The 27,391-nt window shown below is 46.6% G+C and overlaps 1 protein-coding gene across 1 annotated transcript in view; it reads left to right on the top strand.

The window, feature by feature from the left end:
• Nucleotides 1–24,198, top strand: part of Hs3st2 (heparan sulfate-glucosamine 3-sulfotransferase 2) — a 118,523-nt gene extending 94,325 nt beyond the window's left edge. Inside the window, exon 2 of the mRNA XM_075972087.1 lies at nucleotides 22,833–24,198. Coding sequence (XP_075828202.1) covers nucleotides 22,833–23,451 — 619 coding nt within the window. The 3' untranslated portion in view covers nucleotides 23,452–24,198. The remainder of the gene's footprint in view (nucleotides 1–22,832) is intronic.
• The last annotated feature ends 3,193 nt before the right edge of the window (nucleotides 24,199–27,391 follow it).

The following is a 27,391-nucleotide window of genomic DNA, read 5'->3' on the forward strand; positions in this document are numbered from 1 at the left end:
GTTTCAGAACCCCCCAGTCCCTGTGGATTACACAAACTGCCTCTCATGTAACTCTCAACCTCCTCGCATCAATTATACACATCAGTTATTGCAAAAATTCCATTTAATAGACAGGAAAGCTGGGGCTTGCCGAGGTTAAACAGCTGACGTGTGATCTTTCTGTTAGGATGTGAGCAAACAGGAGTAGAAGTTATGCCAGACTTATCTCTGAATCTGTATAAAATATATGAAATATACTGTGCCTCCCTGACTTAAAGAGCCATCAAACTGACCTACTATATCAGAAACGCCTGCCAATGGGGCTAAGTAAAAGTTAGCTTGAGCTGTCCAATTCCCTGGCACTTGGTGTCTTGCCGGGGGCACTGTGATTTGGTAGAAGTCACCTGTGTTTAACAGGGAAGGGCCAGGGTTTGCTTAATCCACGTAGACAGGGCCGACGAGGAGACTGGTTAATTAGTTGTGGAATTTTTAAAAGCAAGCAGATTGCCATGTGAAATGCGTTTTACTTCCTGAGCCCAGGGGAAGCGTGGAGATGCTCCTCGCTGTGTGTGCACCGGTGTCTTGATTGAGCATTCAGTTGTGTGTTTTGCAATGCAGGTATCCTGGCTCTATTCCAGTGTGGATAACTGCATTCTGCTTGGGTTCTCCCTCCAGTCCCAGGCAGGTACAAGGTTGTGATAGTAACTACAGCTAACAGGAGCCCACTAAGCACAGACACACGCAGGACATCTCCTCGTATCGTGCCCAATCCTTTCCACAGTTCTGTAGAGGCTGCTTTATTTAATCCTCTTTAGTAGGGAGACAGAGGCTTGGAGGTGAAATGGCTTGCCGGTGACTACACAATGTTTAGTAGCAAGACAGAGATTCAAACTTTCAATTTCTACAGTCATTTGGAGAAAAGGTACCTAAGGAAAAAGAGTCGAGGTACAAAAAAAGATGTAATTTGTATTACAAAGATGAAATTACAAAATGTTGATTTTAAGTTAAATTGAATTTTAATCTGACTAGTTTAAATTTAGCTATAAAGTCAGAATTACAAGGGATTTAGCTTGTGTTTCTTTGTCCCTTGTGAATTTGAATATTATGCCAATTTTAGATCTTTTGGGAATTACATTTCAGGATGAGAAATGAGTTTCCTTACAGTCCTGAACCTCCAATTTCCCTTCCCAGAGCCTCACCCTAATCTCTCCTTGCACCTCATCTAATACATTTTAGGTGTCTATACCTTATTTTCTCTTTGAAGTTGCTGTTACAACTTGTTTGGTAGAAATGGACTGTAGCTCTGTTTTTATTTAGAATTTAGAAGTGCATTGGGAGTGAAGAAGTGGAGAATTTTATATGAACACCAGACAAGGAACAGCGTGTTCTATAGTGGAGGGGGGAAAGGAGGTGAGACTAGACTATCATGGGGGAAATTGGGTTCTTCCTTTGAATAGCCAAATACACATGGGGGGATGTATAAAATATTTTCTAAATCATTTTTAAATTTACCAAACATCAACCTTTCCCCCATCTGAAATAGCTGCTAAAGTGCAATTTATAATCACGGGATTATAATAATAACAAGATTATGTTAATTAACATTTAAGTTAAGTTTGTTATTTTTACCACTTATATATGCTAAATGGCCTTGAAAACCTTCCCACGATTATCTCAATATTTTGACAGGATACATTCCAGTGGTGTCTTCCATAAAATGCAAATGAATTTGTATCCCCAATGATTATATAGAGCGCACACTTCTGAGTACAATAAATAATTTTAACATTCTGATGGGTCAAAACATTGTCATATTTGGATTTATTTTTTATTATTTTGATAGCTACTGAATTTTAATGTCTGCCAATTTTAAAGCATCTTTGAATAATTATGTATTTTTCAGTTTTCTACTGAGGTTTTTAAAATATTTTATGACCGAGTGTATGTTTATATATTTATTTACATAAATGCATGTATGTATTTATTTACATATTTATGTATGTTCATGTATATATTTATGTTTATTTTGCCCTAGTGTATGTTTATGCATCATATGTATGCTGTGCCTGAGGAGGCAGAAGGGGGCATGGTAGACTGTGGGACAGGAGTCAGTCAGTTATGTGGGACTGGGAACTGAACCCAGGTCTTCTGCAAGAACAACCAGTACTTCTCCCAGCTGAGTCATCCCTCTGGCTCTTGAGGTGATTTTCTTAATGATTTGTGGACACATTGTGTGTTAATCTTAGCGTTGTGCCTGGTGTCTATGGAGTGGAGCTTGGCTTTTGCTCTTCCTCTTTGTGTTTTTATCACTGTTATTATTGCTGTTTTCTATGTAAAACTTTGGAGATTTTGTGGCCAGAACCAAAATTCCCCCTTTTGCTCTTTTGCTCAGGTAGTCGGGTTGTAAGTCTTTCCCAGTCTGCAAGGATTATTAATTGTTTATGTCATTGTTCTGACTCCCTCTATTCTCTTCTCTCTCTCTCTCTCTCTCTCTCTCTCTCTCTCTCTCTCTCTCTCTCTCTCTCTCTCTCTCTCTTTCTCTCTCTCTCTCTCTCTGGGCCCATTGTTTTCTTCTTAACATTTAATTATTTTGCTCATTTATTAACATTGGGATGAGCTGTGAATAAAGAAATCTCTAAGTCCACCACCCTGCAAAAGACAAGCTAACTGTTTACCAAAAGACCCAGTCACTAGAATTTCTCAAGTTGGACTCTACCCCTGAGGCTGGAAATGCAGTTCAGTGGTAAAGTACTAGTAAGCACAAGACCCTGGTTTTGATTCCTAACACTGGGGGGGGGGGGGGAGTGAAGAAAAGAAAGAAACAAACAAAAGAAAAGACGCTGACTACAGTAAGAAAGGAAGTGAGGAAAAGAGAAGAGGGAAGGAAAGAAAGGACGGCTGAAGTGCGGTTGCAAGCTGTTTTTCCACAGCTGTGCGAGTTTCTGGCCTGTTTTCGTCCACGCTCCACCCGCCTGCTCCCAAGCCACAGCCACACTGTTTCAATTACGACAGCTCTCATACATGCATTCATATGGGACGTGGCAATTTCCTGCTTCCATCGCTCTTACTTCTAATAAGATGGACTGGATCTTTTTTATTAATTTATTAAGCCAATAGAAACTTTATAATTATTTTGTCAAATTCAATTTTTAAATCCTTTTGGGATTTGGGTTGGAATCACACTTGACTTATAGATTCATTCGAGAAGAATTGATGTCTTACTAACATTACGAGTTCCCATCTCTCCATTTATTAAAGTTTTAATTGAGTCGTCCATAAATTATAGAGCAATATTAAATATTTATTGTGTTAGTGGGCATCTTTGTCTTGCCTAGCTTTAATGAGGCTCCTAGCCAGGAGGTGCGGAAAGCAGACAGCTCAACCGAAATGCCAGCTTCTACTTTTCAGGACTTTAAGCAGTTTTTTTTTTTTGCGCCTAATTTCCGAAGTGAAAAATAAGGTCATAGAGTTAATAGTGACACATACCTGGTGGCATTGAGAGATTTAAATGCGATACCACGTGTGAGGTGAGTATGGACCAAGCTGGCCATGAGCCTCGCAATAACTGTCAACTGTTGTCTAATCTCGGCTCCCTTGCTGCCCTGGTGCTCTTGGGTCAAGATGGATGCTCTGTTTTGCTGTTGTTGTTGAAGATGTGGCTTCCTGGCTTCTCCAGCTCATGTTTCTCACTTAGTAATCGATGTTGAATTTACTAAGTTCTAATTTGTGGGGATGTTAATTTTCTTTTGACCTCTTTCTGCTCTGAGTTGTAACTCTGTATTCACTGGAATGATATTGAACTCAATGCGGCTTGGCAGCTTTGAAAAGGCATTGTCCTTTGAGAGCTAGGACTTGATGGCCAGTCTGTTTGGAGAGGGGTCCTCTCCTGTCACCCAAAGTAGGTCCATCTGTCGACTGCCAGCGTCTGTGCCCCAGCCTACTCTTCTCTGTGACCAGTATCACAGAGTCTGGAGGTCCTCATCTCCAGAGGACAAGACCCCATGGTCTGTCCTGACAGGAGATCTCCAAGCTGCTGGGAGATTGGGTCAGCTCCCACTCGCTGCTGGTGGTGTAGCTCGGTGGTCTGTGCCCGGCAAGCAGGAAGCACAGGGTTGAACTCAGTTCCACCAAACAAAAATGAATGGAGAGAGAGATGGGGGTGGGAAGGGGAAGAGAATACATTTTCTCCTCATTATTGCCACTCCTTCTGAAGCCACTCAAGTGTCAATCATCTGCTTTTATTCATGTCTTCGTCTTCAGAGGGTCCATTGAGGAAGGCCCTCTACTTGTCACTCCAACTAGAGGCACCTGCCTGCCTACCTGCCTGCCTGCCAGTATCCTGGCTCCTTATCTCAACCCGCTCATCTCTTTGCCCAGTGTCATCGAGTCTGGAAGACCTGGTCATCCTTTGCAAAGGATAAGATCCCCTTTCCTCATACTTGACCCTTTAAACACACACAGCTGACTGCTGCTGACCTCAGTCACCCTCACTGGCTCCTATCCAATCCCATTGCTGTGCCCCAGCTCCCCTCTGCCCAGCCCAGTCCTTCCCTGCCTCCAGTACCCCCTACTCTACTTTCTGCCTCTGTTAAGATGTGTGGTTTTTTTTTAGCTTCGCATGTAGATGAGAATACATGGCATTTGTTAGAAGAATAATTTTGACAGTGGAAGCTAAAAGCATTACTTATGGGCCTCGGTGCGGTTTAACCCTAATTACTGTCCTTTTATGCACGGCTTCTGCAATCTCGAGCTCTGTCACCCTGTCACTTGGGCAGTTGTTGTCCTTTGCAGGGGACTCTTTGGAGGGCAGGATGTGATGTTTCTCGGAGCCGTTGAGTGTTTTTTCAATGCCTTTCCTTCGCTTTCATAAGCAAACTGACTAAACAATAAATATTAGGAGTCTTTTTTTTCCCTACAAAGTTCTACAGATGGTAATCTGTGTTTTGTTTCTTTGTTGTTTTTTTTCCTAGCATTTGTTGCAGTTAAGATGTCCTTATCCAGCTTGGCTTTGTAGAAATGTTTCTTTTACATAAGCCATCTGTCTATAGTGCTTTTAAAACGCTTGCTTCCTACCTGTCCTTTAAGAGGATTGAGACGGTGTGTTTCTATAGGATAGATAATGGTGGTTTGGGTGGGTGGGTGCTTAAATTCATGGTTGTATGGTTTATTTCATTAGGAGTAAGTAACCTTTCGGTCTACCCATATAGTCATCTTATCACCCTGGAAATGTCTGCTTAATGAAATCTTCCCTCGTACTGCTAGCCAATTTGTTTCAGGCCTCTCTTTCAGTTCTACCTACAAACTACACATTGCTGCAACTTCTCTGCCACCTTTCCAACATCTCTTTGCTCAGTTCTTTTGTCGACCCTGATGCTAGAACTGAAATATCAGCTTCAAGTTTGTTCAGATTTTACTTTCTGCGTCACTAGCACTGCTCCTGATGGCTGTTGACATGGGGTACTCCTGTATTTACCTCACGTGTGTGTGTGTGTGTGCGTGTGCGTGTGTGTGTGTGTGTGCGTGTGTGGTCAGAAGCATGCCATGACAAGCTAAGATGTGATTCCTTGCCTTCCAACCTTGTCTGAGACGGGGTCTTATTGTCCACCATTTTGTATGCAAGTGAGCTGGTCCTCCTGGTCTTGCAGACACATCACTCCACCATGACTGGCTTTCACATGGGTTCCTGGATGCTTACAGAGCAAGCGCTTTATTCCCGACCATCTCCCCAGCGCACCTTGTCGTTCCTTATCCTCTCATCTTTTTCATGCTGATATCTGCATCTAAAAATGTATTCATAGCCTGACTTCCGGTCCTGGTCAGGGCTTCTCTGGATGCTTCATTCACTCACTACACATTTCCTCCTTTTCCTTTTTCTTTCAAGTGCTGTAATGAAGTTTGGTTGTTTTTGCTCTTCAGTACCTCCAGCAAACCTGTAGCTTCACAAGGGCAAGCCCTGCGTCTCTTTTATTTGTAGCCATAACCTCAGAGCCGGCTGACAGACAGAAGATGCTCAGTAAATGGCAATCGAATGGATAATATGATATGTCTTCATTACAGTGTTCTGGCCGTTCCCTAGAATATGCTAAGATAAATACTTAACTGTAAGAAAAGAAAGCCCCCTCATCCCTAAACTGGTTGTATGCTGTAGACCACACATAAACACACTTTGGGAAATCCTTTGTAAAGATCTTCATCAGATCTCTCCCCTCAAGGAGCCCATGTCCCTTTGACTCAGGCCCAGATTCCTTCCCATACCATTCACTCGGCAAGCAAGATATTTGGTGGCTCTGGCTCATGCCCATTATCTTGCCTGTGATGAGACTGGCTCCGTGACAAGAAGTGAAGCTACAGAGACAGGCAGATAGCATCTCCTGCTGATGGGGTCTCAGACAAAACAGGCCTGGAGGCTTTGAGAGAAGAGGCAGAAGAAGGAGGAGGAGGAGGAGGAGGAGGAGGAGGAGGAGGAGGAGGAGGAGGAGGAGGAGGAGGAGGAGGAGGAGAAGGAGAAGGAGAAGGAGAAGAAGAAGAAGAAGAAGAAGAAGAAGAAGAAGAAGAAGAAGAAGAAGAAGAAGAAGAAGAAGAAGAAGAAGAAGAAGAAGAAGAAGAAATGTGTGGAGTTTGTGGAGTTGTTTTATATCAAAGCAAGGCAAGAATCCACACTTGCACAACAAGGCAAGTCTTGAATCTGATAAAAAGCATTGGGAACCCCACAGCCACACTTCAGTAACATCAGAGCAAAGACTATGGGGGTGGGGGAGCTGGCTGTGCTCAGTGGGCTCAGTAGCAATAACTGCTTCCCCTTGCTCCCTGAGTGATCAGGAAACCAACCTCTGATATCCTTTGCAGCCATGAAACTTAGTAAAGAAATTGATGTGCCTACAACTTTTGAGAGACAAAGACAAGACTAATCAGCAGTCAAGTTTGTCCAAGGTACCTGGGGACTTGCCTGAGTCTGTTCCACCAGCTGGAGCAGTGTCACTCTCCACTAGGGGGCACTGTTTTGCTGCAGGAAGTGGGGCCAATTTGTGGAACTCATCCATGCAAATCCATCCATCCATATCTCTGGGGACCCTGATGTGCGAGGCTGTAAGAGTTAATATACTCAATATATTAAAATATTAAATATTTAATATATATTAAACTTACTGATTTGTTGTTGGTCGGAGATCTTGCAAGAACCCAGGAAACTTCCAGTGGATCTGAGCACACACCTTAGGAGGCGAGGGGAGGTAGGAGGTTAGGAAGATAAACATGCTCAGACTAAGGAGGCTGGCATCCAAAGACGCTGTGTTGGTCCCCTCTATCTTCACCTGACCCCGTGGTTTCCTGTCCCTCTGGAGTGTGAGCCACGCTCATCGACAAAGGGCAGACATTGGTGATCTGAAGAGTGTGGGAAAAGGCTAAAGTTACCTTTGCAGGGAGCCGGGAGAGCCACCTGGCCAGAGGAGCACAAACCAGTCCTGGGTGCTAATGTCCTTCATGTCAGTAGCCAGGAGTCTGTGATGGAAGCCGTGCTGACTAAGGTGTTTTCTGACAGAATTTGCTTTTAGGTGGGGGAGGGGGAGGGCAGCCAGCTTCAGGCCCTCACTCCCACTTGCAAAGCTCCATGGTGTTTGTCTACTTCAGGTCTCTACAGATGACCTGCCGTTCTGTAGGAAGAGAAGGGGAGGAGTGAGCAAGCTATCAAGGAGGGAGAAAGCTTCGCTGGAGGTTCGTCTGTGTACTGTCTCAGACTGACTCGCGGCAACCTCAATGGGGATAATGACCCTCTCAGCGCCACTTGGAAGCCATTACTAGCTTGTTGCCTGGATGCTGGTGTCACTAGGGAGTATCCCACAAGAGTAAGCTGCATCCAAATGGATTCGAGTAGGTCGGCCCTAGCTAGAGAAAGGCCACGAAGCTCCAGTTTGTGTGAGGAGCCAAGACGGCTCTGAGCTGGCTGTGATGAAGGTCAGAGATAAGAGGCAACCAGCCGGATCTGCTTATAGTTCAGACATCGGTGTCACTTGACAACGCCACTTGACAACAGGTGGTCGATGCGCCATTCATGGAGACATTCGGAGAGCAATGCAAAGCCCTGGAAAAACTCACGTGACATAGGCGTGGAGACCAGGAACATGCATCCCCAAAGCCAAGAAGAAAACATTTTAGGGAGGAAGGAATGAGAAGACGGCTCCAGATGCCATAGAAAGGTGAAATAAAATGGGACTAACGTTGGAATTAGGGGCTGAGACTGTGGCTCGGTGGGTGGAATGCTTGCCTGGATTGATCCCCAGCACCGCATAAACTGCACGTGGTGACACACGTCTGGGATCCCAGCACTCAGGAAGTGGAGCCGTGAGGATCAGAAAATCAACGTCACCCCTGACCACACGATGAGTTTGAGCAGCAGGGCTACCTGGGCCCCATCACAAAACAAAACAAAACCCACACAGGTACACACACTAAAATTGGCACTTGGAGGTGGGCTCAGAGACACGTGGGAAGGAGACGGGATGGGAACCAGAGGCAGTGGGCTCAGGAATAAGACTAATGGAGGAGGGGGTGGAAATGTTAAGCTCTAGTTCAAAGTCTTCGGCTAGGAAGCAAAGCAGACACAAGAGAACTGCAGCATGAGAGGAAGCTGACCCCAGTCTCCCCCAAAAGACTTAAATCCAAAGAGGGAAATCAAATAGAAAACGGGAAGTCCACTGAAGGAGAGGTGCAGTGTTTTATGGTTAGCATAGGCTATCCCCTGCTCACCTCGCTTAGCCGTCAGGACAGCGAGGAAGTCTGAGCCACCCACCTGTTGCCAGTGAGGAAGCTAAAACGGAACTGCTCTGACTTAAATTCTAGCTGTTGTTTCTATTAATCCTGATCGTGCACAGTTCCCTTACCGGACACCAGTTACTCAGCTGTGCCAACTACAGTAAGCCTTGATCAAACACATACCGTGCACCAATATCACCAGGCTGTGACACCTGGCTACGCCGACGGCCAGGACCAGCAAGTCAGCCTCCTGGTAGAGCAGGAGAGAAATGAGGGCTCTTGACCTCTTCCTGACACCTCGTGAATTTGCCTATTGGTGAGTCTTCACAGGGATTTTACTGGCTTAACCCCGGGAGAAGGGCAGAGTGGAGGGGAAGAAGAGGGCAGAGGGGAGGGCAAGAAGAGGAGAGAAGCCCAGAGGAGGACAGCAGACATGTAATTACCTCCAGCCAGTGTCCCCAGGCTCAGCCACAGATGGAGCCTGAGAAATTGAGGTCCAGTTGCCAGGAAACTTCTCAGGGCTGCTCACTCAGTCGCAAAAACACTCAACACCCACAGTCCCCCCCCCCCAGCCTCCTATCCGGGCCAGAGTCTAGAGAAAAGATGCCTACCATGTCCTCGCCACCCACCCACTCTTCAGCCACTTCAATCTTCCTTCCTTCAATCTGCAATGCAGGCATCCGTCTTCCTAAATGATATCAATGGAGACTTTTAAAAATAGCTTTTGGTAAGCTTGGGTTTCTTGATGACAAAGAACACGCGCTCACTGTCAAGAAGAGAAGCAAGACCGTGCGCAAAGAAAGCGAAAGGTGAATATAAATTCCCATTGCACACCACCATCCACTGCAGACCTCCCAAGGTCGTTCTCCGAATGGAAGCACTGCTAACAACGTCCTGGCCATCACTTCAGAAGTGTCCCATGCATATACATGCCAGGATACGGATGTAGGACATGATCGCAAATAGTGTCACATTAACCTGACGGCAGCTTGCCTTTTCCACTTAATAGTGCACCTTGGACGCTCTTCCATGCCTGTCTTTAAATAGATCTGTCTTACTTTTAACAGACACTTTGTGATCTGCGGCACAACCTCATTATGGTTTGTTTAAACCACATCCTACTAATGGCCACCCAGCTTTGTTCCTGGTCTTCATCTTTTACCCACGGTGTGTGGTAGCTAGGTTCGTGCTCACTGCTATAACAACAAACAAACAAACAACAAAATGCTTGTCCCTGGCTCACAATAGCTCAGAGAGGACGAGGGCATCTCCTAGTTGGAGGGGGACTGCCGTCCCTCCTATTTGTTGAACTGGTCCCATTCTAGAGTCTTCTGCCCCAGAAAAGACAAGGGAAGAGGGTGGACGTTGTAGTATCACCTTGGCCTTGAAGCCATAGCACATTTCCACTAACTCTTCCTGCCAAGCCCCAGCCATGGTCCTTCCTCGGGTGTGGTAAGAAGAAAAGTAACCCTTGGGAACCTGTTGGGACAGAGCAAGCAACTCACAAAAGGGAGGAGGTCCCAAGGAGGAAAAATGGGGCATCTCTGTTGGATGCCTCTCCATCTCTACCACAATTCCTGTCGTGAGCATCCCCACCCCCCACACGTCTTCACACATTTGAGCAGATAAATTTGCAGATGCTTAATGGCCGTGTTCAGAGCCTGTCTCACCACCCTCCTGGAAGTGCTTGTTCTGTGCTCCTGCCATGTCAGAAAGGCTTTCGTTCTTCACACGCTTGTTAAATTACAGATGTCACCATTTATACAGCCTGAGGCTGGGGAGATGACCCCACAGGTAAGGGGCATCCGGGAAAGTGAGAGGACCCGAGTTCAGACCCTGAGAACCCATGTAAAGCCAGGCATAGACCCGGTAGCATGCATCTGCAACCCTGTACTCCTAGGGGCAAGATGGAAATGAAGACTGGAGATTCCAAGAGCAGACCACCCGACCTATACCGTGCAAGGCAGTGAACAAGACACCTCGTCCCAAACAAGATGGAAGTGAGGCCTGAGGTTGTCCTCTGACTGCCACAAATACGTTGTGACACATGTGTGTGCACCCCTCCCTCCCCCCCCACATCATCAGTGGATGAATGGTTTGTTATAGGTGAATAACAGGATCTCACCATGATTTTCATTTGCATTCCTTTAAAAGAGTGTGTTGAGAGACAAAGATTGTTTGCATGAACTTATTTTCCATAGGTGGCTTCCTTTTGTTAGTGTTCCTTTCTCCTACTGGCTGTTTCTCCAGAACTTGCTATTTGTGAGGAGCCGGAGAAAATATATAAAATACGTAAATGAAAAAATATGAAGCCATCCCTCTGTGTTCCCAGCTGACCTGCTACAAGAATTAGCCAGTGCTGTGATTTTCCTTTTCCATGCGATCCTTTCCCCTTGCAGAGACATATTTTTCTAATGTGCTTTAACTTCTCCATGGTTTCCATCTCATGCCTAGAAAGGCTGTCTTGGTGCCAAGATGAATTTTTCGTGTTCTCACGTTTTCCTCCAGTGCTGAAGCTGCTCTTGCATCCAGACAGCAACACTGTTGCGTTGGTGAATTCCCCCCCCCATTCTGTGTCCCACTTACCACAGCCCCCAACCAGGAGCCAGAACGGCTGATAGCTGGGCTTATTGTGAAGTTGAAAGCAAGATGATTCTGTCTCTGAGCGTAGAAGAGATCTTGGCTGAGACACAATAGGCTAAGTAGCAGCTATCGGCTTGTTCCTGTCTGCGTTGGTGGTGTATGACCCTGTACGTGGCTGATATCTGTTGTGCATCCATTCCTTATGAGGGGCAAGTTATGGAGATTTTGTAATAAATAAATTATTGTCTCTTGAATTCTGATATTGAAGACTCTGAATGCATGCTGGCCATTAAAAGAACCCAGTGTCCCCTGCATGCCTGTGTCACCTCTGCCCCTGCACGACAAACCCCACAATGCTCATGTACGGCTTTGCTAGAGACCTTTGATAACTAAGAGTCACCACAGAAGGGGCAGAGAGACTGGGTGATGCTGTCTTCCCTCAACAGCTAGGAGGGCATGCCAAGGGCTGGGCCACCTGTGGATTTTATCCCCAGGGAAAGAGTCCTTATCTCTACACTGCCACCAAATTTCAAAAAAAAAATGTATTGGTTCTTTGAGAATTTCATACAATGTGTTTATCATATTCATCCTTCCGCCAACTTTTCCTAGCTCCACCCCCTTTCCTTCCCACCCAACTTTGTGGCCTTTTGTTTACTCTCAAGGCACATTTGTACTGCCCGAATGTTCTCAGATATGAGCTCTTCCACTGGAGAGCAGTTGACTTTTCTTAGGGGAAGCCGTCTCTCTCGCGCCTAGCAGTTAACAATTGCTAATGAGTTTATGACTAGGAGCGGGACTTCGTGTCCAGCGCCCCTCCCCATGCTGGATTCGGTCAGGCTTGCACTAGCACAGGTCTTATACATGCTGGCACAACCACTGTGAGTTCATATGCACAACTGCCCTGCTGTGTCTGGAAAACACTGGCTCCTTGCAGTCCTCCACCCTCTCTGGCTCTTATACTCTTCCCGGCCCTCCTTCTGAAATGATCCCTGAGCCTTTAGAGGAGAGGGTCCATATTCCTCATAGGGCTGAGTATTCCACAGACTCTCCTCTCTGCCTCTTGGCCAGTTATACATCGCTGCTGATCATCACCTACTGTCCAGAGCATCGACTTCCTATCTTTAGGGCAACGAGGAGAGCAGCCTTGTCAGTGAGGGCTTAATCAGTTGACTGGTTGATGGGCTTTGGGTGCCAACAAGAACTAACTGGAAACTTTGGGGGCCTACAGGAAACTGGCTTCAGATATAAACCCTCTGCCAGAGAATAAGTGTCCAGTTCTTGTGGGAAGCTGAGTTCGGATGCACAGCCCCCCTTCAGTCCTTTGTCCACAAGGCTGTTAACTCCCTAAGGGGAAAAAGGTGTGATCTTTGTATCCGTGGACTGTAGCAGATGCTAAACGAATGCTTGTTTAATTAACGAACACCTGAATGTATGGTGGTACAGGAATAGGCCGTATTGATGCAGAGAAGTGCCAGGAAGGATTCCTGCCTTTAGGGACCTGACACTAAAGGATGCTCAACTCAGAGAATGGATCAAGAACAGACCACCTATGCATCAGGTCCCGTAGGATCCTAAAGGATAGAAGTGAATGTCTCACTCCTGTAGGCGAAGGAGATGAGATCAGTCAGGGAAGGCTTCACGGAAGAGGCAACACTCCGCTACACAGGCTAAGACATGCTTCATGCAAGGGCACATGTCAAAGTCCCTCAGCATGGAAAACAGCCTAGGGAAGGGCAGACTGGACCTTAGATAGTCCACTCTGGCTGTAACCCAGCAGTGGCCACCGCCAGAATCAAAAGAGCCGTGGGTGTGCTGTCTGGTTCAGTATGGTATGGGCAATAGTGACTGTTCGAGCTTAAACCGGATTTACAATTTTGCTCCTGGGTCACTTAACCGTCAGGTTGCTGCTCTGGACACAGAAGGAAGTAGCCTCTTGACACAGGCCGGGTCTACCCCAGTCAAAGGGTAAATGGCCACAGGTGTCTGGAGCTTGCCCGGGCATGGAGGTTTAGCAGGTTTTCTTTCAGAATGCGCTCTTTGCAATGAGGCCTCTTCCCTCCGCCACGGCTGCTAATTATCCCTCTGGAGACCCGCGGTGCTTTTCAAGGAGCCTTGCTGCCCACTTAGGAGCTAATAAATCACCAAAGTCCCCCAGGCAGCTGGGCCTTCCAGAGCACAAGTGCAGAACACACAGATTTAGCAAAAAGGAAGCTTGCCAGGGACTCTGTAATAATCAGAGGCATGCCTACTCCATGTTCCCAACAATGCCCAGTTCCAGTAGGCCCCGTGTGTGCGGGATGCACCTTGTGCGGACAGCGGGAGCTGAGGGAGCCATCTGTGTGCTGCTGGGTGGTCAATGTGAGTCAGAAATCTAATTTGCAGAGAGCCCCGAGATGATGAAAACCTATCATGGTTTGGATAGGGAGTACCCCCAAAAGGCTAGCATGTTGAGAGTTTGGTCCCCAGATGGTGGCGCTATAGAGTGAACACAGCCTAAAACTGGCGTGTATGCCGTCACCAGATTGGTTGGTCCATTGACTGAGTTCACACTAAATGTCTTGAAAGACCTGGAGCCTTGCTGGAAAAAAAAATGCCTCACTGGGGGAGAGGACATTTTGAAGGTTCTATCGTGTCCATTCAGCCCCCTCTCCAGTTTCATATTCACTGGGGGAATCATTTCCTTAGCATCTACTATGAGCCGTGTATGTAAAGACATGTGCGGTACAGTTTCTACCTCAAGACATCAATGTTAACCCGGCCTGCAGAAGTGAAGTCTCCTGCTCCCCATGCTGGGGTCTGCACCTAAACTCAGCTCCCCACAAGCATTGGTGGCTTCCTTTCCTGGCAGAAAGTTCTACACATGGGTCTAGTTTCCTATAGGTCATCCAGGGCCCCAGCAGTTCACCTGGTGGTCAGCTCTGTGCTGTGTGTGCTCCCCACCAGGAAGATCCCGCCTCAACGCGGGCCCAGGAATAGCGAAACCAGCTGCTCATACACTGAAACCTCTGGAATCACAAGCTAAAAGAAACTGTCCTCCCTTAAGATGCTCTTCCCAACTATCTTGTCATGTCTGGAAAAAAAAATCCAATTTTTCTCTCTAGTAAGTTCTGCAAGAATCTTTGAGTTTTTCCTTCAGATGACACAGCACAGAATTCTGAGGTGTGGGACAAGGCAATAATGCATGCCCCCCCCCCCCGTCTCATTCTTCCCAAGTGAAAGCCTTCTCTTTCTCTTGCTCCCCTCAATGGATATTTTCAGAGTTGCCTCCTCCCCAGCACTGAGAATACAACTATGGACAAAGACAGCAATCCAAACTCTGAGCTCTCACAGCCCCATCACGGTGGTAGGAACTCTAAATACACTATTAAAATGGATGGGGAGCTAAAGATGTGACTCCACGGAGAGAACGTTTGCCTAGCATGCACACCCTGGGTTTGATCCCCAGAACCATAGAAACTTCGTGTGGTGGCACAAACCTGTGATCCCCGCACTCATCAGACGAAGGTTAAAAAAAAAAATCAGAAGTTCAAGGTCACCCTTGACTACAAAGGAAGTTTGAGGCCAGCCGAAAATACATGAGACTTTGTCTAAAAAGAATTAAAAATACCAAGCCATGGACCCTTACCCCATTCTCACTGAGTAGGGCTGTATGGGGGAGCAACATGGGGCACACTGTGGCCATTACTTATGACAAGCTGTGTGAAGGCCGTGTGGCACAGTCTGTTCCATCCGCCTCTGCTCACCAGGAACATCGGCTTTCACACTGAGGCTCCTGGGCCCTGCGTTCAGAGCTTCTGGGCCCTGCATTCCGAGTTTCACATTGAATTAATCTGGCTTGGGTCCGGGCGAAGTGCTTCTCCAGGAGCTCCCAGGGTCGTCGCCAGGGGGCAGTGCTGCACCCTTAACTAGGGAGCAAGCGCAGAGAGCAACACAGATAGATACACTGCGAGAGGCGCCCCTTTGTGCTTCATTTTCTTTCCTGCTTCTGGAGTGAGTGGGGGAAGCAGAACTGGGATTTCCCACCTCAGTCCGTTTCATCTATGGCCACAGCGACATCTTAAAAACAATGGGGAAAAAAAAGTCTTCCCAGGAGTCTCTGCCAAGGCCTTCCTCTGCCAGAATGCTGAAGAGGTGCTAAGCTTATAGACTTGTACTGATGTCTTAAGACTGTAAGCGACACTGTGGTTGTAACGGTTTCTTCAAAGGCCAATTTGTTACTAACTTAGCCTCCAGCGGGTGGTGCTAGTGGGAGGTGGTAGAAGTGGTAGAACCTCTAAGAGGCGGGGCCTAGTGGGAGGCCTTTGATCACTGAACTGTGCTCTTGAACAGGGTATTAGTGCCAGCTCCTTTTGCGCTTCCTGCCTGTGAAGCAGACCTTCTTCAACCACGTGTTTCCCTACATGCTCACCACGGGCCCCAAGAAATGGAGCCCACTAACCACATGCTGGACCATCCAACACTGTGAGCCAAAATAAATGTATTTCCTTATCCATTGAATATGTGAAGCTTTACGTTGTTGTCACAGCAACAGAAAGCTAACTCACCCAGACCCTTCCCAACATGCCTGTTTCTGAGATTTGATGGTGGGCTGGGTTATATGCCGAAGGCAAGAATAAACAAGAGGCATGTCCAGATAGCTAGCTGGTAATAAAAGGAGACATAAGAGATAATTACCAAAGGCAGGATGATGCCAATGAATACAAAATGCCAAGAGATGACAAGGAAGGGTCGCAGATGTGTGACTTCAGTTTGGATTTGTAAAGAGGAGGAAGCATTCATCAGAACAAGCAAGACAAAAGCCGGTACCAACCCTTGCAAAATTAAAAACCCTGGAGTGTGAAGACAGCTCAGCCAACCACGTGTTTGCCACATAAGTGAGAGGAGTTCCAGCCTTAGAATCTACACAGAAAGCTGAGCACAGTGGTAGTGGCAGATGCTTGCAATCTCTGTGCTGGGGAGGCCGAAATGCATGGATCCCCTGGGACTCCACGGCTGGCAGCCTAGCTGAACCGGCAAACTCCAAGCCAATGAGAGACCTGGTCTCATGATGAATGATACCTGAGGTTGACCTCCGGCCTCCACACGTAAGTGCGTGCACATACAGACTCACAGGCATATGTGCCCACAAAAAGAAAAGGAAAAAAACTATATTCGGCAAAAAAAAAATGTATGAAAAAAAAAACTTGGGTTTGGAGAGCAGGTTTTATGTTCAGTGTGGCATGACCATCAGCTAACCAGGAACTGAAGGGGATTAATTCATATTCCACAGAATACAGGCTTTATTCAAAAGAATCACCGAGGCTTGAGTTGATTGGATTTGCTTTAGAGAGTCTCCCCTGGTGGCAGAGTGGATTGAAGCAGGGAAGCATGCATGCGAGAGAAGAAGCTATGGCAGCAGAGAGAAAACATGGGTGGACACCCCATGACTTGGTGAGGAGGACACAGACTTGGGAAGGTTGGGAAGGCAGATGTTCCAAGGAAAAAAGACAGAGATGGCCTTTATAGCAGTAAGATTTGAGGAGGAAGCTAGTAAGTTCGGTTGTTGAGGTGAAGTGTTCAGTCCTCAGGCAGGCAGGCACTGCCGTGTAGAACACAGAACAGCTGAAGTTACAGATTCCATTTCGACGTATGAATCACCTCCCACATGATGACTAAAGGCTGGGAGAGGAAGTGGGTCATTCAGGATGATTGCAGAGAAGACGAGAAAGGGGAAATAACCTATTGAAAGACCCAGAACAGATTGGAGAAAGTCAGGAATTTGAAAGAGACTGAGAATCCAGAACATTCCTGGATTAGAGAGGTCGTTGGCTCCATTGAAATCTCAAATATATAGAGAAGGGCTGGAGAGATGGCTCAGCAGTTAAGAGCACCGGCTGCTCTTCCAGAGGACCCAAGTTCAACCAGCACCCATATGGGGGTTCACAATCCTCTATAACCCCAGTTCCAGAGGATCAGACACCCTCTTCTGGCACTGCAAACACGTGGTGCACAGACGTAGATGCAGGAAGACTTCACATCCACAAGACTTTGTCCAGAGAAATCCAGACTGTGACTAGCTGTGGGAAAATCCTTGCAGAGCAAGTTAAAACAACAGATGGGGCACAAGTCCAAACAACAAGTGTAGGAATAGTCTCCTGGTATTTTTTCCCAGCACTACATAGAAAGGAAGGGATACAGACTCAAGAGGGATGTGCAGTGGGCGCGGCATTCTGCTGTTTGCTATAAACTGTAAACAAGCAAAATTCCATCTGTGGCACAGGAGAAAAGGAAAACCTTAAGGCGCAGTCTCATGTCCCCACCTGTGTGTGCAGGGCATGGAGGGGGACATCCAGCCTTCCCCCACAATATCATCACAGGCTCCAGCGCTCTGGTCCAATGACCTAAAGGAAGATGAATATAGAAGTATAGAGATGAATACCCATCTGTTCTTGGGAAGTTAGAGAAAGGCTGCTGTGCACAGGAGCCCTTCAACTTTTGACACGACTGTTGTGAACTTACTTATAATCTGGCTTGTGCGCAATGCCTAAGTGTGTGTGTGTGTGGTGTGTACATGTGCACATGTATACAAGTAGAGATGCATATGTGGGTGGACATGTGTCTGTGTGAGTTGTGCACGTGGATGGAAGTATGGATGCCTATGTGTGTGTGCATGTGTGCCGAAGCTAGAGGAGGATCTTGGGTGTCTTGCTCTGACACTCCCCCCTACACCTCATCCCTTTGAGATGGGGTCTCTCGCTGCACCTGGAGCTCGGCTGGTGACCAGCAAATCCCAGCCATTCTCTTGTCTCTGATGCCTCTATAGCACTGTGGTTACAGGCATGCTCAGCCACACATGGCAATTTTTGTGGTTACCAAAATCCAAGCCTCACGCTTTCACAGCCCGTGCTCATGCCCGCTGATTTATTCTCCAGCCCGTAGCCTGGTCCCTCTATTTAGCACTGACTGTGTTGGCTTTGCAACCCATGTGCCTCTTAGGAATTAGAATGGTAGAGTGTCTATTAGTGTCCAACAGCGGGACACTGTGCCACTCTGGAGGTCACCTGAATTGATCAGAATTTTCCACACTAACAAAGGGGGAGATGTTAATAGATGCTGAAGGCAAAAGTTCACAGTTGGTCTACCAAAGCTTAAGAAATACTGTCTCCTTCGTTTCCTTCTCAGATAGTCCCTATTGTACTAAAGGATTTAGCAAAGAAATATATTTAATGGCCTATCAAATGCCAAGTCTCTATGCTGGGGAAGAACTTTGCATGAATAACACCTACAGAGTTTGGAAAATCATTAGAAGTGGTTTAAGGCCCTGCCCCATAAATGCAATGTATCTACTCTCATCATTAACCCCACTTGTCTAATTATAATGTATGCAAAAATTTGTCCAGGAAGCTCCACCCTAAGATTCTATCATGCATTTGGTTTTTTTTTTTAAATTTACCCATTCCTTCTCCTCCTTTTGAGACAGGGGAGTCTCATTATGTAGCCCAAGCTACCCTTAAATTCATAATCCTTCTACCTCTGCCTTCCAAGTTCTGGGGTTACAGAGTGCTACCATACCTGGCCTGATATCCCACATGTAAAACTTGGCCCACCTTGGTCCTGCCTCAAAGTGATGTGCTAGACTTTGTTGACTCCCCATGGGAAGCCTTATCCTCTCTGAGGAGTGGATGGGAGGTGGGGTGGGGGAAGGTAGGAGAGCAGGAAGAGGGGAAGGAGTGGGAACTGGGGTTTGTATGTAAAATGAGAAAAGATTGTTTAAAAAATATTTTAAAATTTTTGATAAATATGGAATTATTAAAATGGAATAAAGAGATAAAAATAAGAAAAGAATACAAAGCCAAAATTAAAATAAAACTTGGCTCAGTTCATACTAATAACCACTATTAAAACATTCAGCCCATAAGCGTTAAAACATACCTTGGCTCTTGAAACAAAATTATCAGTTGCTTCGGCCTTCACGCACAGTGAATGTAGAGCCTAAGGACGGGTATCCAAGGAAGGCTAAGGAAGTGAGTGGGCACATATGAACCACAAGCCCAGCACACCTGTTCTCACAGGTGGACCACGAGCCCAGCACACCTGTTCTCACAGGTGGACCACGAGCCCAGCACACCTTGTTCTCTGAATCTAGTAAAAGGGCCTGGGGAGGGATGAAAAAAAAAGTCAGTTTCAAGATGGGATAGAGGAAAATAGAAAGAGTTTGGCTGTGAGGGTTTATACCTTCCTTGTGTGGGGACACTGGCCCATATTAAGAGAGAGTAAGAGGAGCAGAGCTGGGAGCTTACAGAGAGAATGTGAAACATTGCCGAATGAGAGGGGTGCTGTACAAACACACAGCCGGAGTCAGCCAAAGCTAGAACTGATAACTGTCTGAAGGCAATCCCGTCTGCTGGTCGGAAGCTTGGGTGCAGAATTGGATGTGATGAACAGTTGGAATGCTACATCGTTAGAGACTGAGAGACTAAGTGTTACATGGTGATGATGTTGAAATTGATCATTGGATCCAGAATATGGAAGAAATTGAAATTGAGAAGCTCATATATAATTTTTTAATTGATTTTATTGAGCTATACATTTTTCTCTGGTCCCCTCCCTTCCTCTCCCCTCCCCTTCAACCCTCTCCCATGGTCCCCATGCTCCCAATGTACTCAGGAGATCTTGACTTTTTCTACTTTCCATGTAGATTGGATCCATGTATGTCTCTCTTAAGGTCCTCATTGATGCCTAGGTTCTCTGGGGTTGTGAACTGTAGGCTGGTTTTCTTTGCTTTGCTCATAGACAAATTTGAGGAGAGGTATAATGAGTTTGGAACTGCGGTAAAGGTCAAAGGAGACAAGGCTGTAACCAGTCGTTCCCTGGGGCGGCTGTAACAGACTGGAAACCAGATAACACTGAAACACCAGAAGTGATTCTTCTACGCGTCAGAGGTCAAATGGCTAACACTGTCCGTCTCCTGGATGTACTGTGAAGGAGCACTGCTCTGGGCCTGTGATGGCTTCTGGTGACAACAGTGTTGTTCTTGGCCTGCAGGTTTGCTGATCTACTGTGCCAGCTTACCCTCTTCCCCGTGTGTCTTAGGTCACTGCCATGGATTTGAGTCCTGCACATCCAGGAATGGGATTTCACTTTTACCTCTGCACGGACTCTTTCCCCCTATAAAGTCATACCCACAGGTCCCATGTGGATCTGTCTTTGGGGGAGTCCTCACTAAATTCCTTTCACTGCCCTAAAATAAATTGCAGAGTGAAACATTTTCGAAATGTAACAGTTTCAATGACAAGGCCCAAGGTCTTCCTGTAAGAGTGTCTAAAGAAGTGACTCTCAATCTGTGGGGCACCACCCCTCTGAGTTGGGGTGGTCAACCGACCCTTTCATAGGGGTCACCTAAGGCAATCAGAAAACTCGGATATTTGCTTTATGATTCACAACAGGGGCAAAGTTACAGTTATGAGATATAGCAGCAAAAGTAATTTTACGGTTGGGGGGTCACCGCAGCATGAGGAACTGTGTTAAAGGGGTCACAGTGTTAGGAAGGTTGAGACACACTGCCCTAGAGGAAAGCAGAGAAACGCTGGTGGGGGGAGTCGAAGCTGGAAAGCTGTGAGCCAGGGGAGCTGACAGGAGGCAGGGAGGATGCTGGGAATGGGGAGTCTGGGACGCCAGCAAGTGTGAGGATGGACGCCTTAGGGGCTGATGCCGTGTCCCGTTGGAGAGCAGTAGCACTGGGGGGAGGGCTTGGCTTAACTCTGCTTTCCTCTTGGCCTCATCTGACTCAGTGTGAACTTCAAAAGTAAGCTTTAAAACAGATCTAGCCCAAAATATTTTCGTTGACTTGGTTTAGGATAGAAAGAACCCAGAGATCTTTATTTAAATAGAGGTGTAGGGAAGAAAGAAAGAAACTAACAAAGAAAGAAGCAGAGAGGAAGAAAGAAAAAAGTTACATCCTTATGTAATGCTCCTGTGCTACTGGCAGCAAGAAATGCTGGGGTTTAAAGACAAAACCTGACCTTCAAAGAAAAAGAGCGACGAGGGCAGGAGAGAGATACTTGTTTTCCATCAAGGCTGGAGAGAGAGACTTGTGGACTGGAGACTGCAGAGCTGCTACCTTCATCCCTACTAGTCCCAAGCAGAGCCAGAAAATTAAAAACAAGGGGAAGAGGGCTGCATTGCCTGACTCTGCGGGAGGTGGCTACCAGCCTGGAGAGGTAGGTCTGAGCTTCCTGCAGCCTACACAAAGGGTGTAACTCAGATGCTCTTCCATAGAAGAAGTCAGGACTCATTTCTAGAACCGTCGCTATTTTTGCAAAAGCAGGCTTTTTGCTCCTCAAAAAAAAAAATTTAATATATTTGAAGAAAATTTTTCCTTTGCCAGGATAATACTCAGTGGCTTACTTTGTATTTTTTGAATGCATAATAAACACATTAAAAATTTCAAGCAGCGTAAAAGATTATACAATCAAATGTAATTCTCATTTATCCCCGATTGCCTGGCTCTCCCCACCCACATACAGTTTCCCCCACAGCACTAGTACAATTGTCTGAGTCCTGCGTCTCCTTCCTGAGATAAGAAGCCTTATCTGGCCTTTCTTCGTTATGAAGGATAGGGTCATTCTTCGTGTAAGTCGCCACAATACCAAACTCTGTGGCTGTTGGAGTCCCTTATATAACGGTGCGGTGTTTGTGTGTGCCCCAAACTCAGCTCTAGGTGATTGGCTTATAGAACATAATACAAGGTGAATATTGTATATAAAGAAATATCTGTATATGTTTAGCATGTATGCATTTTCCTAAAATATTTTGTGTGTGTCTCTGCACAGTCTCTCTCTCTCTCTCTCTCTCTCTCTCTCTCTCTCTCTCTCTGTGTGTGTGTGTGTGTGTGTGTGTGTGTGTGTGTGTGTGTGCGCGCGCCTGCGTGTGTGCGCGCACGCGTCTGGCAGATCATGTATATGGCGACCAGAGGACAGCCTCAGGTAAACCATTCCTCATCTTTCACCTTGTTTGAGACAGGTTCTCTGTTTCTCTGTTGCATACACCAAGCTAGCTGGCCAATAGCCCCCAGAGAGTCTCTCCCCATCTTGCATAGGAGTGCTGGTATTCACAGACATACAGACACCCATCTTTACATGGATTCTAGGGATCCAAACTCGGGCCTTTATGCTTGCCTGGCTTCCCCATTTTCGATCCCCGGTTGGTCCGCTGTCATGGCTATAGAACTCGTGGATCCAGAGGTTTACTGTATGTAGGAGATCATCACATAGTAATGCATATAGATGGACGGGACCCTACTAGTTAGTTAAACAATTTGTTTAACCCGTAGTGACAAATATTCAGTTTGTTTCTGCGTTAAAGAAACCCTTGGTTTTATTTTAAAAATTCACCATGAGTTGAAGTGAGTTCCCTCACTAAGTAAGAAACTCAAATGGAACAGGAGAGAGAGGCCTGCGTGAGTTACCAAGTGGAGAGAGCTAACAGCAGTGCCCCCAAACCACCCAGGTTCTCTGATGATGTATTGCTTCTGCTCCCCCCAGGAGCCTGATGCCCAGGACCTTGGAGACCCAGATCACACTAGAGAAGACGCCTAGCTATTTCGTCACTCAAGAAGCCCCTCGACGGATCTTCAACATGTCGCGAGACACCAAGCTGATTGTGGTGGTGCGGAACCCCGTGACCCGCGCCATCTCTGACTACACACAGACACTTTCGAAGAAACCGGACATCCCCACCTTCGAGGGCCTGTCGTTCCGCAACCGCAGTCTGGGCCTGGTGGACGTGTCTTGGAACGCCATCCGCATTGGCATGTATGCTCTGCACCTGGAGAGCTGGCTGCGGTACTTTCCCCTGGCCCAGATCCACTTCGTCAGTGGCGAGCGGCTCATCACTGACCCGGCTGGCGAGATGGGGCGCATCCAGGACTTCCTGGGCATCAAACGATTCATCACAGACAAGCACTTCTACTTCAACAAGACCAAAGGATTCCCTTGCTTGAAAAAACCAGAGTCGACCCTCCTGCCGCGATGCCTGGGCAAATCAAAAGGGAGAACTCATGTCCAGATCGACCCTGACGTCATAGACCAGCTCCGGGAATTTTATAGACCTTATAATATTAAATTTTATGAAACTGTCGGGCAGGACTTCCGGTGGGAGTGAGTCTCAGAGGTACAAGAGCCCCACTCTTGTCTCTTCCACGAGGTTCGCTCCCAGAGACCCTGGTCCTCGTCTCCAGCCCTTCTTCCCATCTTGAACCCTATGATGGATCATCTTGGAACCAGGAAGCTGAATAAAGGCCGAGAGACTGGTGGTCCCTGCTCTGTCCGGAAAATTTCTACCTGCTTCTGGCATAGCCATCCAGTTCCAGAATCTGCTCCCTTCCACCGGTGAGAGGCCTTGGGGAATTGCTGTCAGAAGAGTGGATCTCCCCGTGTTGGGGGATATTCTGCGTGGAGATGGTTCTGTTGCTGTGAGAACGGCGGTCCATGCCATCACTGTACACTCGGTGGTGGACTTGTTAATTCCATGTGGCATGTACCTTCCCTCTGAACTTCATCTCCCCCGCAGCAGCCCTGAGCCGTAGGCTAAGAGAACGCCCTCCACCCTCCTCAGAACGCAGCAGCTCATCCACAGTAGGCAGCGCCAAAAACCCTTCTCTGGCCGCTCCAGGAGGTGGACTCTGTGATGATGAAACAAGCCAGTGACTTCAAAGCCTGTGGTCTCCACTGTGCTTGGAGGAAGCTGTCTTTGAATAGCACTCTCTGACTCTCCCTGATCCCTGTGGACAAAAGCACATAACTCTGCTGTTACGGGTACTTTCTTCACACGAGCTTTCATGTTCGGCATGCACGGAATCATGCTTGTCCATGTGAAATAAATATGGCTCTCTCGTGTCCTTAACCCTGAGTGTTTCTCTCTAAGCCTGGCTTTCCTTCATTAGTAAATCCCATTGGAAGAAGTAGTCAGTGATGTGGAAGACCTTGGGGGACAGTCAGGGGTGGGTGGGGGTGTGAAGACTGTGTGGGGAGAAACCAGGGTGGAGATGGGGGTGCCTTCTAGCTGTAAGGGTCTGGGGCAGAAAGATTGCATCGAGATCTGTAAGGGACGTGTTTATTTTATTCCTGTATCTTGAGGGCAAGGCATTGAACCCAGACCCTTGCACATGCTAGGCAAATGTTCTTTAGGTTATAGCCCAGCCATTTTCGCATTTGTTTCTTACCATGTTAGTGTGTTGTCTATATATGTGTTCAGAATGGCACATGTATGTGTGCATGCACACACATGTATGTGGAAGCCAGAGCTCAGTCTTAGGTATTATGCATCAAGCAGGCTATCCACACTGTTTTTTTAAGACAGACCTATCTTGAGGCTAGTGTTAGGGTATTGTTTCTCAGGTAGACTGTCCACCTTGGTTTTTGCTTGTTTTGAGGCAGAATCTCTTACTTTTCTGGAGCTTGCCAGTTAAGCTTACCTGGATGAACGGAGAGCCTCGGGGATCTACATGTGTCCACTTCTCCTGTGCTAGGATTGCAAACACATGCCTCCATGTCCAGCTCTTACCTTGGGTTCTCGGGACCAAACCAACATTCTCAGGCTTACTCAGAAGGCTTTACTGATTCTCTCTCCTGCTCCTGGATTTTTAAATTTTGAGTAGGATCTTACTAAGTTTTTCCCAGACTGGCCTTGATCAAAAGGTCTTCTATCTTCAGCTTCCTGAATATCTGGGATTAAAGTCATATACTGCAGGCCCAGCATTTTGACTGGATAATATCTCTGCTTAGATACATTCAATGGAGAATAGCAAACTCAAGGTCCAAGGACTGAGGAGGCATCAGATATATTTTTGCTTGACCAGTATGAAGCTTTGAAACAGCTGGCAGTGCTTACAGCTGAAAGTACTGGTATCTAAGTGTGGGGTTTCCATTTCTTTTTTAAAAAAATGGAAACCTGGCTACACAAAGCCTATACTCTGCCATGAAAGATGGTGACCACTTTTGGATGGGACCTGCACTCCTGAGCTCCCATACTCCTACATAGCCCCCTTCCTTAATATGCACAATCTGCTTGGACCATGTAAGTATTTCCCGCCTTGCCTTGAATGTCTCAGACTCCCAAGATGGAGTCCAGTCTTTCCCACATGGCACCCAAGACGGCCCTAACTCCCATCATCTGGCTCTTCTCCTACTTACTTCCCATCCTCTCCTCCAAAATCCCAGAATTGCATGCCTTCTTGTGCCTTTTTCAAGTCTCCATACTTTGGCCCATTCTCTCTCCTTTGTTTTGAAATGCTTGCTCTTCTTCCTGCCCCATATTTCCACCTCAATCAAAAACCAGGATCCCAGTAAAACATCATTCAAGTATCACTTGCTTAGCATTGGCAAGGCCATCTCCGTCTGCAGACATCTGCTCACTCTCCTGTCTTCATCTGGTGATGTGGGGTTCCCCCTCTGTATGCTGTGAATATCATTAGTTAATAAAGAAATTGGTTTGGCCTGAGAGGGTAGATAGGTGGGGGAAACTAAACTGAATGCTGGGAGAAAGAAGGCGGAGTCAAGGAGAAGCCAGGTAACCCCGCCAGAGACAGATGCCAAAACTTTATCCGGTAAGCCACAGCCACATGGTGGTACACAGATTAATGGAGATGGGTTAAATTAATTTGTAAGAGTTAGCCAATAAAAAGCTAGAGCTAATGGACTAAGCAGTGTTTTAATTAATACAGTTTTTCTGTGATTATTTAAGGTCTGAGCTGCCAGGAGTCTGGGAAACAAAGTAATGGCCTCCTTACAACAAATTGGTGCCCAACATGGGGCCCAAACCCATGACCCTAAGATTAAGAGTCTCATGCTCTACCAACTGAGCTAGTTGGGCAGCTGGGAAACAAACTAATGGCCTCCTTACAACAATCTGGTAGTTTGTCAATAATAGATTTTGTTATACCAAATAATGGTTAGACATTTAAATGTGTTTCCAACAAAGATCATGAACTCTCTGAAGATCATGATTGTGTTATGGTAACTTACAGTTGTCCCCCAGCAAATGTTTAATGGATAGATGGATCGATGGGTCGATGGATGCTGAAGACTAGGACCTTGGATAACCATGTGCTAAGGAAGTAAACTGCTGCAGTTTGCTTCTTGGACAGCTCCATGGTCTGGGATACAGGAAGCACTATGGAGCCTCCAGGGGCCTCTGCATTCATGGGCTCTGCCAGATATCATGGAGGAGTTAGCGGAGTTCTAGAGCAAAAGCCCCAACAAGCACAGTTTGGCCTCCTGTCCCAATAAACCAATTAACAAGATAGTGATGGAAAGCAGAAAGAGAGGTTTGGGTCCATATTTACACTGGGAAGAGGAACAGATAAAGGGGGCATGTGACCCCAGGCCTATCCTCAGAGCTTCAGGTTTAAACAGAGGGAGAATGGTCCCAGGTAGACATAAATATGCCACCCTGGTCAAGGTGTGGTTTAGATGCTCTTGCCCAGTTCTGGTTCTACAGGATGATGCAAATAGACCTTATCTCTTGGGAGGAGAAATCTGGTGACCAGGTGATCATCCCTGCTCCAGAACACCTCCCATTGGTAGGTAATATCCCTCATCTGAGAGATACTCTGTCCTACAAGGCTCTGCTGTCCCTGGAATTGGAAGCAACTGCAGATTTAAGACAATGATGAGAGATTTTTTTCAATGCCCTTTGGGGATTGTGAACAGGACCTCTGTGATTCTTATCTTTGTGCCTTCTAGCCTTGGAGGAGCGTAAGATAGACTAAACATCTAGTGTTTCTAGATAGGCACCCTCAGGGTGGTTATCATGCCTGCATGCAGAAGTGAGCAGTTGACCCAAAGAAAAGGAACCAGGTCCAAAATGAAGGCAAAGACAACAAAGTTGCATCCTACCTTGTGGGACCAAGTGAAGAATTATTGTTTTCAGTAAAAGTCTTAAGTGCCTATAGGTCTTTGGAAGGCAGGATCTGATTTACCAGGGTCAAGGACGCAAAGTCTGAGGCCTTAACAGTACATTCAGGCACGTCTTGTGAGCCAACCATCTTCCAGGACAGCAGGTGACTACGTCCATGATGTTGAGGAGAGAGCACTGTGAGTTT

The sequence above is a fragment of the Microtus pennsylvanicus genome, chromosome 5 (assembly GCF_037038515.1).
Source record: "Microtus pennsylvanicus isolate mMicPen1 chromosome 5, mMicPen1.hap1, whole genome shotgun sequence".
NCBI lineage: Eukaryota > Metazoa > Chordata > Mammalia > Rodentia > Cricetidae > Microtus > Microtus pennsylvanicus.